The sequence below is a fragment of the Sander vitreus genome, chromosome 7 (genome assembly GCF_031162955.1).
Source record: "Sander vitreus isolate 19-12246 chromosome 7, sanVit1, whole genome shotgun sequence".
Classification (NCBI taxonomy): Eukaryota; Metazoa; Chordata; class Actinopteri; order Perciformes; family Percidae; genus Sander; species Sander vitreus.
In genome coordinates, this window is record NC_135861.1 from 922,073 (window position 1) to 933,110 (window position 11,038).

The following is an 11,038-nucleotide window of genomic DNA, read 5'->3' on the forward strand; positions in this document are numbered from 1 at the left end:
TCTGGGCGTGCTGGTCTTACAGGGAGGTGTGTTCAGGTGCATTCTGGGCGTGCTGGTCTTACAGGGAGGTGTGTTCAGGTGCATTCTGGGAGTATTGCTATCTTGAGGCAGCGGGAAGTGATGGCACCATTGACCATCAAAAACCTGGTCTAAAGTCAATAACGCAGCATTTCATTGTTATTTTAACAGAGCATTAGTAAAATGCTCCTAGGCTCATGACACAGCACGTGCACACTATGCTTGTTACACACACAGGGACGCACAGCAGCACACACACACACACACACACACACACACACACACACACACACACACACACACAGGGACGCACAGCAGCACACACACATGCAGAAGATTACTAATACAAATATTACGGTGCAAATCCTCCATCATAACAGCAATGCTCCAAGGTCCAAACGCGCCTGGCTTTTAAAGGGAATGGGAGATGATCTCTGATTGGTTGATTGCATGTTACGCCCAAAACACACCTCTGATTAATGAAGACACTAAGGTCAACCCTTTTGAACCATGCGCCCGGCACACGGACCCTTTTTTCCGCCGTCAAACTAGCAAAAGGGGATTTGGACACGCCCTAAACACACCTGCAGCAGGCGCTTCACGCCGTGACCTCAGATCGTTAAAATAGGACCCTAACGTTAAAGACTGTCATAATATGTAATGACTGGGGATCTTGCAGAGTCACACATTGAAGGACATGCAAGTAGATGGTACCAGGCTAGCTAGCTACCGTTAGCATTAGCTGGTAACTTTAAGGGAGAGTCAGCAGATGTTCTGCAGTACATGTAGATGAATGTCTCCAGTACCAGGAGGTCTGTGTTAATCTACCGGTAAAACTCCCGTTGGATGACTCGCTTCAGAAGGATTGAACATCAGCAACTTTCCTCGTTAGTGTTTAGCTTTAGCGGGCGCCATGGCGCCCATGAACAACTATAGCCGCTTGTATCAAGTATGTTTGATTTCTGTCAGCATGTCAATGTACACGCTACTGCTACCGCGTCCCGCTCTGACGTCACTCTGTGTCTGCTCAGCCATTGGACGGCTCTGTCCAATCTGGTGGCGTCGCTGCTGAACTCCATGAAGTCCATCGCCTCGCTGCTGCTGCTGCTCTTCCTCTTCCTCATCATCTTCGCTCTGCTCGGCATGCAGCTGTTCGGAGGGAAGTTCAACTTCGACGAGACGCAGACCAAACGCAGCACCTTCGACGCCTTCCCGCAGGCGCTGCTCACCTGCTTCCAGGTAACACTAATATATATATATATAGATATACATATATATATATATATATATATATATATATATATATATATATATATATCATTTCTCATTTTGGCCGATTTGACATGTATAGATTGAACATTAGTCTGGGGAGTCTGCTCTGTGTTTTCTACTACACAAGAGGCGGGATCAACGGGCGTAGTTCAAATGACTCCGGGCGCAATTGGACAGTCCTTCAACCAATCAGAACGATCGGGGTGACGTAGCAGCGACAGCGGCATCAAAATTAATTAACACATTAAAACACACACACACACACAAAGACAGAGACATACACACAGCACAGCACACAAACAGACACACACACACACACACACACACACACACACACACACACACAGACAGACACACACACAGACACACACACACACACATACACAGACAAACACAGACAGTACACATGCACACACTACACACATACACAGACACACACACATACACACATACACACACACATCACACACACACACATGACATATACAAACAATAGACACACAGTGACATCAAACAGACACACATACACACACACACACTACACATACACACAGGACACATAGCAAACAGACACACAGTGACACGCAAACAGACACACACACAGACAAACACACACACAGACACACACACACACACAGTGACACAAACAGACACACACACACACACAGACAAACACACACACAGACACACACACACACACATACAAACACACACACAGACACACAGTGACATAAACAGCACACACACAGACACAAACACACACACAGACGCACACACACACACACACACACACATACACACACACAGCACACATACACACACACAGGCAAACAGCACACACAGGCAAACACAGACACACACACACAGACACAGACACACACACAGACACACACACACACACACACACACACACGAGACAAACACACACACAGACACACACACACACACACACACACAGACACACACACACACACACACACACACACACAGACAACACACACAGACACACGCTGCTGTGCACGTGATACAGCATAGTGTATAAGTATATATATATCGTGATACAGCATAAAGTACATAGCATACGCATACAGCATACGTGTGCGAGTGGAGATGATCACGTATACAGCATAGTATATATATATATATATATATATATATAGAGTATATATATTATAAGCTGTATACGCATATATATATATACTATGCTGTATACGATATATATATATATATATATATATGCTGATATATAGGCTATGCTGTATACGATATATATATAGTATAGTATATATGATATATATTATGCTGTATACGTATACATAGTATATAGCTATATATATATATATATATATATATATATATATATACGTATACAGCATAATATATATATATATATATATATATATATATATACGCTATATAGCATAGTATATATATATATACGTATACAGTATAGTATATATATATATACGTATACAGCATAGGCCTATGTAAGACGTATTTTAAAAGCAGTGATGGAAGAAGTAAGCTGCCTATGACTGTGTTATATGATGGTATAATACATGTGTCTGCTGATGTTGACTGTGAGAGCAGATCCTGACCGGTGAGGACTGGAACATGGTGATGTACGACGGCATCATGGCGTACGGCGGCCCCGTGTTCCCGGGGATGATCGTCTGCGTTTACTTCGTCATCCTCTTCATCTGTGGTAACTGTATCCTTCGTCTAAGTGAGGCGTTCAATGACATCACAAACAGCGTGGGCGTTCCCCTCCACGCAAGAACATTTCTTCTTTGTATTCATGCTATAGAATTAAAGGGTAATTGCATTTTTCTTCAACCTGGACCCTATTTTCTCATGCATTGGTGTCTAAGTGACTAATTGGAACAAATATCATTGAAACTGGTCCAGTATTGAGCGAGAACGCTCTAGGACTAATGGTCAGCGTCAGTCAGCGTCCACTAAAAGTTGTGTTGTTGCTGCTGACAGACTCAGATTATTATTCTAAGTGTCTGACAACATTATGAAAGGATCCCTACAGAGATAGACCTTTTAGTTAAAGAGGAAGATCCTTTTAGTTTAACATGAAACAGCCCCGATATCACCATCACCAAACTCCACCAGACTCCATGTAAATAATCAGGACTTTTAGCGTGTATAGAGCCAGCATATCTCCACCAGACTCCATGTAAATAATCAGGACTTTTAGCGTGTATAGAGCCAGCATATCTCCACCAGACTCCATGTAAATAATCAGGACTTTTAGCGTGTATAGAGCCAGCATATTTCCACCAGACTCCATGTAAATAATCAGGACTTTTAGCATGTATAGAGCCAGCATATCTCCACCAGACTCCATGTAAATAATCAGGACTTTTAGCGTGTATAGAGCCAGCATATCTCCACCAGACTCCATGTAAATAATCAGGACTTTTTAGCGTGTATAGAGCCAGCATATTTCCACCAGACTCCATGTAAATAATCAGGACTTTTTAGCGTGTATAGAGCCAGCATATCTCCACCAGACTCCATGTAAATAATCAGGACTTTTAGCGTGTATAGAGCCAGCATATCTCCACATGTAAATGGGTGAATTAAGGGTTTATTTCAACCAAACCAGAGTGGTGATTGTTGGAACAGTGGAAAGATGAACCAAGACGGCTTATGATAGTTTTATTTAGTTTCTGTCCACTTTGAATGAAGTGTGTTTTACGATGATAAAAGTCCTGATTATTTACATGGAGTCTGGTGGAGTTTGGTGATGGTGATATCGGGGCTGTTTCATGTTAAACTAAAAGGATCTTCCTCTTTAACTAAAAGGTCTATCTCTGTAGGGATCCTTTCATAATGTTGTCAGACACTTAGAATAATAATCTGAGTCTGTCAGCAGCAACAACACAACTTTTAGTGGACTGATGCCTTGCATCATGCCTCCGCTGGGCATCTCCGTGCTGCGCTGCGTCCGCCTGCTGAGGATCTTCAAGGTGACACGGTGAGAAAACACACATCTGCTGCCGCTCACACGGCTTGACACATAAGCCTCGCATTGCCAGACCTTCCTCCACAGCGCTGCGGCTGCTGTGTTCAGGTGCATTCTGGGCGTGCTGGTCTTACAGGGAGGTGTGTTCAGGTGCATTCTGGGCGTGCTGGTCTTACAGGGAGGTGTGTTTAGGTGCATTCTGGGCGTGCTGGTCTTACAGGGAGGTGTGTTCAGGTGCATTCTGGGCGTGCTGGTCTTACAGGGAGGTGTGTTTAGGTGCATTCTGGGCGTGCTGGTCTTACAGGGAGGTGTGTTCAGGTGCATTCTGGGCCTGCTGGTCTTACAGGGGGGTGTGTTCAGGTGCATTCTGGGCGTGCTGGTCTTACAGGGAGGTGTGTTCAGGTGCATTCTGGGCGTGCTGGTCTTACAGGGAGGTGTGTTCAGGTGCATTCTGGGCGTGCTGGTCTTACAAGGAGGTGTGTTCAGGTGCATTCTGGGAGTATTGCTATCTTGAGGCAGAGGGAAGTGATGACACCATTGACCAACAAAAATCTGGTCTAAAGTCAATAACGCAGCATGTGTGATTGAAGGTGCGCAATTGCCCGTTAACGTTACAATGCAGCTTGTTTCACCACAGTCTCAGATTGAGCAGGACCAATGTCAAAGATGGTTGATACCATTAGTCACTTAGACACAAAAACATAAACAAAAAAAGGGAACTAAAGCCGTCAGATACGTGTAGTAGAAGAGGGTCTGTAGAAAAGGTGGATGTTGTTGCATGTTCTTAACGTGTCAGACATCCTGCTGAACGTCTTCTTGGCCATCGCTGTGGACAACCTGGCAGGGGGAGACGGAGACGACAAGAACAAAGAGTGAGTGATGGAGGGATGAAGGAAGGGAGGGTAGGAAATTAGAAGGTGTCATGGTAAAAGGAAACATAGAACAGGCGATGGAAGGAGGTAAATAAGAGCAGAAAACGGGAAGAAACAGAGACAATGAAAGAAGAGAGTGGTCTGTGATTATTTCCTGTTGTACTCCAGGAAGAAGACGGAGGAAGTGGCGGTGGAGGAAGCAGTCGGAGCACAAGAAGAAGAGGAAGAAGAGAAACAAAAAGAAGTGAAGGTGAGAAACCAAGGGAGTAGGCTTCTCCTCGGAGCGCGCAGCTCCTATGGCGCCATCTTGATGCTACCAAGCCATCACCTCCCGTTAGCATCCCGTTAGCATCCCATTGACTGTCATTCATTCTGACGTCACTTTGACAGAGAATACCTTCACATCTGAAGCGTTTAAAGACTCTACTTGTCCGTTGTTTATTTCTAAGGAAACACGACAATGTATAAAAGGCTCCATTACCTTGTAGCTCACGTTATGGCTCCGTAGCAGACGTTTTTATAACAATAGGCTAACGATTGGGTCATAACCACGAGACTTCCTGTCTCATAGTAGAGGAGTTACCGTATAGTACAGGAGAAGCTCTCAGGCAGTTTGGACTTCCATTAGCTGTTTAAGTGTAATGACTAATGTTAACTATCATTTTAGTGATCAATAATGAGCCTGTGTCTATGTTATCTCCTTACATATACCTACGCTCTCCGTCTCTGCTAGATTGGGAATGATTGAGATTTCTCTTGGCACAGCTACCAGAAGACTTCCAACTTTCAGACAGGTTGCTCACGTCACATCTACGTCTTCAAGCTCAGTTGGAGGCTGCTCAGTAACGCTCAGCCATCACCGGGAAAGAGCTTCTAACGTCCTTCACTGGTCTCCATCCAGAGACACGGGATCTGGTGGTCCATTATATATACTGTCTATGGCTCTCTCTCTCTCTTTCCCCGTGGGGTCGAACATCAAGCTGTTCCACTCAGCGCTCCCCCTAGAGGCCTGGAGAACATCTGTTGTGTAATCTTGTTTGTTATGTTGCAGGGCGTTGGCCCCTGTCGGCCACCGTAGCGGTGCAGGGCGTAGCAGGGCGTAGAGCAGGACCACGCCATATTAAATGTGAGTCCTGGAGTCTGATGCTTGTGTGTCTCTGCAGGTGGACATGGATGAAGACACCGAGTACGAGGAGGAAGAGGAGCCTCCTGAAGGAGAAGAAAGTCAGTTATCACCTAAAAAATCACAAAGACATTTTGTAATTATTGTTCTAACCAGAGATGTTTGTTTGTTTTAAGCACGCTCACTTCCTGGCTCTTTAAAAAAGGAGTTTGGCTGGCTGTTTATTTATCTTAACGCTTGGAAATAAATGCATAAAGAGAACAGTACAATTACATTAAAAGATATTGCATTGTTATTGCTATTTGAGTTATTTAAAGTGAAACTGTATTAAGGTCGTAACATGATTTATTATTTAGTTATTTCTACGTGATCGAATCATTTATCTAAATGTCTTCATAATGACAAACGGCCGTCAAGCACATATATAACAGCATATATATATATATATACATATATATAATATACTGTTCATTGACGAAAAAGTTATGGTGAACATTTGTATTCACGTTTAATAGCACATAGGGATGCACCAAATCCAGATTTTGGGGGTTCTGCTGAATCCTGAACCCCCTGGTTGAGATTCTGCTGAGTCCTGAATCCCCTGGTTGAGATTCTGCTGAATCCTGAACCCCCTGGTTGAGGTTCTGCTGAATCCTGAACCCCCTGGTTGAGATTCTGCTGAATCCTGAACCCCCTGGTTGAGATTCTGCTGAATCCTGAACCCCCTGGTTGAGGTTCTGCTGAGTCCTCGTCCCATCCTCAGTCCATGAACACAGTCAACACATTAATGAAGTAAACAGTGACTGTCCTTCCTTTGCCGTACCTGAAGTTGCTGCATTCTGGCTGCTGTCTGTAGATTCCTTCATGCTCAGCTCGTATTCTTCCAGATGTTTCATACCAGATGTTGTAACAGCGGTGATGTTGTGTATTGTTTAGGGTCCTCGCCACCACCAGACTAATCAGCATTGCAGATTGAACATGTATCTGGACTTGAATGGCCTTCTTTTGACTGAAAGTACTGCCAAACAACACTTTTTCTGCTCACCAGTTCCATTTCCACTTCCTCTCAGCCTGCTGCATTGAAGCTCCACCTACGTAAACACCTTCCTGTAATCAACGGCGCCGTCATCACGGCGACCAGCGTAGCGCGCAGCGTGCCAGTGTAGGGTTCAGCAGAAACCCAACCCCGTCAAAAAGCCCAATATTCAGCCCAATCTGAATCCTGGATTCGGTGCATCCCTGATAGCACACACGCGTCAGGAGAAAAACAGGAGGATCATGTTACACTACGTGCACAATACTACTACCAAGAGACTTACATTAACTACGGCAACACTCTGCGTCATAACAGTATAACTGTACAACAGTCTACAGGTACTTCACATGAAAAATAGCCTGTGTAGAAATAAAACAATTAATTCATAATTCCATAACAAAAGCAATGTTTTTGAGGCGATGAATCAGAAGATGTTGTCTCTCTCTCCTCCTCTCTTTTCCTCTCCTTTTTGTCAGATGAAATCCCGTTAAAGATGACGGACCTGGTTCCTCCTAAAGAGAAGGTTCTTCCAATCCCAGAAGGCAGTGCGTTCTTCTGCCTCAGCAACACAAACCCGTAAGTAGAAGTATTTATTTAGTAGTCGTTTGTATTCATTTTGGACAATAAAATCAAGGCAACAGGAACCCACAAGAAAGATTGTGAAGGTGAGATTAAGAAAACCCCTAAGGTAACAAGCATGAGTCATAAAATAAATGAAAAGAATATACATATAATGAGGATGTGTGGACTTGTGTGTGTATGTGTGAAAGGTTATGAGAGACAGGAAGGCCAAACTAAATCAGATATGAACAGTTTAGATCCGTACAGACAGTTAAAGGGGCGCTATGCAGTTTTGGCAATTTCTTCGCTGTTTTCTCGCAGGTTTCTCTATAGAGCCCCCCCTACAGGTTTCTCTATAGAGCCCCCGCCCCCCTACAGGTTTCTCTATAGAGCCCCCGCCCCCCTACAGGTTTCTCTATAGAGCCCCCCCTACAGGTTTCTCTATAGAGCCCCCCCTACAGGTTTCTCTATAGAGCCCCCCCCCCTACAGGTTTCTCTATAGAGCTCCCCCTACAGGTTTCTCTATAGAGCCCTCCCCTACAGGTTTCTCTATAGAGCTCCCCTACAGGTTTCTCTATAGAGCTCCCCTACAGGTTTCTCTATAGAGCTCCCCTACAGGTTTCTCTATAGAGCTCCCCCTACAGGTTTCTCTATAGAGCTCCCCCTACAGGTTTCTCTATAGAGCCCCCCTACAGGTTTCTCTATAGAGCCCCCCTACAGGTTTCTCTATAGAGCTCCCCTACAGGTTTCTCTATAGAGCTCCCCCTACAGGTTTCTCTATAGAGCCCCCCTACAGGTTTCTCTATAGAGCCCCCCTACAGGTTTCTCTATAGAGCCCCCCTACAGGTTTCTCTATAGAGCTCCCTACAGGTTTCTCTATAGAGCCCCCCACAGGTTTCTCTATAGAGCTCCCCTACAGGTTTCTCTATAGAGCCCCCTACAGGTTTCTCTATAGAGCCCCCTACAGGTTTCTCTATAGAGCCCCCACTACAGGTTTCTCTATAGAGCTCCCCCTACAGGTTTCTCTATAGAGCCCCCCTACATGTTTTTCTATAGACCCCCCCTACAGGTTTCTCTATAGAGCTCCCCTACAGGTTTTTCTATAGAGCTCCCCTACAGGTTTCTCTATAGAGCTCCCCCCTACAGGTTTCTCTATAGAGCCCCCCTACAGGTTTCCTCTCTATAGAGCCCCCCCTACAGGTTTCTCTATAGAGCCCCCCCTACAGGTTTCTCTATAGAGCCCCCCTACAGGTTTCTCTATAGAGCTCCCCCTACAGGTTTCTCTATAGAGCCCCCCTACAGGTTTCTCTATAGAGCTCCCCTACAGGTTTCTCTATAGAGCCCCCCCTACAGGTTTCTCTATAGAGCCCCCCTACGGGTTTCTCAGACCCCCTACAGGTTTCTCTATAGAGCCCTCCCTACAGGTTTCTCTATAGAGCTCCCCCTACAGGTTTCTCTATAGAGCTCCCCTACAGGTTTCTCTATAGAGCCCCCCTACAGGTTTCTCTATAGAGCTCCCCTACAGGTTTCTCTATAGAGCTCCCCTACAGGTTTCTGTATAGAGACCCCCCTACAGGTTTCTCTATAGAGCCCCCCCTTCAGCTTCAGAATAGATATTTGGCAACACAGTCGTAAAAACACGTTGGCGTCTTTCCCCCCTCCCATCTTCTCCCTCTGGTCATTGTTACGTTTCGAAACACGAACCCAAATGCAGACAAAAACGCAGCGCCAGAGTGAAAGTTAAACAGGATTTATTCAAAGTACTTAAGTTCAGTCTAGGTTCCCAGAAAGGGGAACAGCAAGTCCAGGTTTCCAGAGAGGCGAACAGGTCCAAAGGGTCCGAGCAGGAGTGGTTCAGTCAGAGTATCCAGTATACAGTTTGTGGTGCAGTAGTCCAATGGTAGTGGTCTGGTCCGGTGGATGGCAGCAGTGAAAATACTGAGGCACAAGAAACACGGATCAGAACAGGCAAAAACACAACTAGCAAACAGGTAGCTGGTTTGGTCATAAGTGAGACTGACTGTGGTCGTCTTGACTATGATATGATGCAGAGTGGAAGGTTGACTGTGTGTATGAAGCAGAGGTTGATAGTGGTAGATGAGCTGCAGCTGGAAACCTGACTCCCTCACACCAGACCCCGTGTCTCTGGACGGAGACCAGTGAAGGACATTAGAAGCTCTTTCCCGGTGATGGCTGAGCGTTACTGAGCAGCCTCCAACTGAGCTTGAAGACGTAGATGTGACGTGAGCAACCTGTCTGAAAGTTGGAAGTCTTCTGGTAGCTGTGCCAAGAGAAATCTCAATCATTCCCAATCTAGCAGAGACGGAGAGCGTAGGTATATGTAAGGAGATAACATAGACACAGGCTCATTATTGATCACTAAAATGATAGTTAACATTAGTCATTACACTTAAACAGCTGATGGAAGTCCAAACTGCCTGAGAGCTTCTCCTGTACTATACGGTAACTCCTCTACTATGAGACAGGAAGTCTCGTGGTTATGACCCAATCGTTAGCCTATTGTTATAAAAACGTCTGCTACGGAGCCATAACGTGAGCTACAAGGTAATGGAGCCTTTTATACATTGTCGTGTTTCTTTAGAAATAAACAACGGACAAATAGAGTCTTTAAACTCTTCAGATGTAAAGGTATTCTCTGTCAAAGTGACGTCAGAATGAATGGCAGTCAATGGGATGCTAACGGGATGCTAACGGGAGGTGATGGCTTGGTAGCATCTAAATGGCGCCATAGGAGCTACGTGTTCCGAGGAGAAGCTGACCCCCCTTGGGAGAGACAGAGAAGCTACCTAGGAGCAGCAGGCCTAACAGTCTTGTGCATTTGTTTTCAAAGAAGGCGGCGAACGCACGGAGCCATGTCCACTGAGGTGTTTGCTAACGACTATGCTAACATCTCCACTAGCTAGCTAGCTAGTGAGCCCGTAACAGACAGCGATCATAATAAAAACCTTTACAGACAATAGCAAACATCCTGAGGTCCCAATAACAAGAAATACAAAGATTAAACTGAGTTCATCCCAAAGATACTTACAAGTGCAGCAGCGAGAACGCAGGTCAGCATCAGATCTGCAGGCTTCTGTTTGTCTCCGTTCTCGCCATTCTGAAAACGCAGCTCCGATGTTTCTCGTCGTGTCTGACTCCTCTCTCGGTCAGGCTGCCGT

General features: G+C 45.2%; 1 protein-coding gene across 1 annotated transcript in view; it reads left to right on the forward strand.

Moving 5' to 3' along the window:
* cacna1fb (calcium channel, voltage-dependent, L type, alpha 1F subunit) overlaps window positions 1-11,038 on the forward strand; it is a 92,313-nt gene that overhangs the window by 9,921 nt on the left and 71,354 nt on the right. Inside the window, exons 11-15 of the mRNA XM_078253833.1 lie at window positions 1,050-1,257; window positions 2,881-3,001; window positions 5,064-5,139; window positions 7,509-7,636; window positions 7,775-7,874. Of these exons, the coding sequence (XP_078109959.1) occupies window positions 1,050-1,257; window positions 2,881-3,001; window positions 5,064-5,139; window positions 7,509-7,636; window positions 7,775-7,874 (633 nt within the window). The remainder of the gene's footprint in view (window positions 1-1,049; window positions 1,258-2,880; window positions 3,002-5,063; window positions 5,140-7,508; window positions 7,637-7,774; window positions 7,875-11,038) is intronic.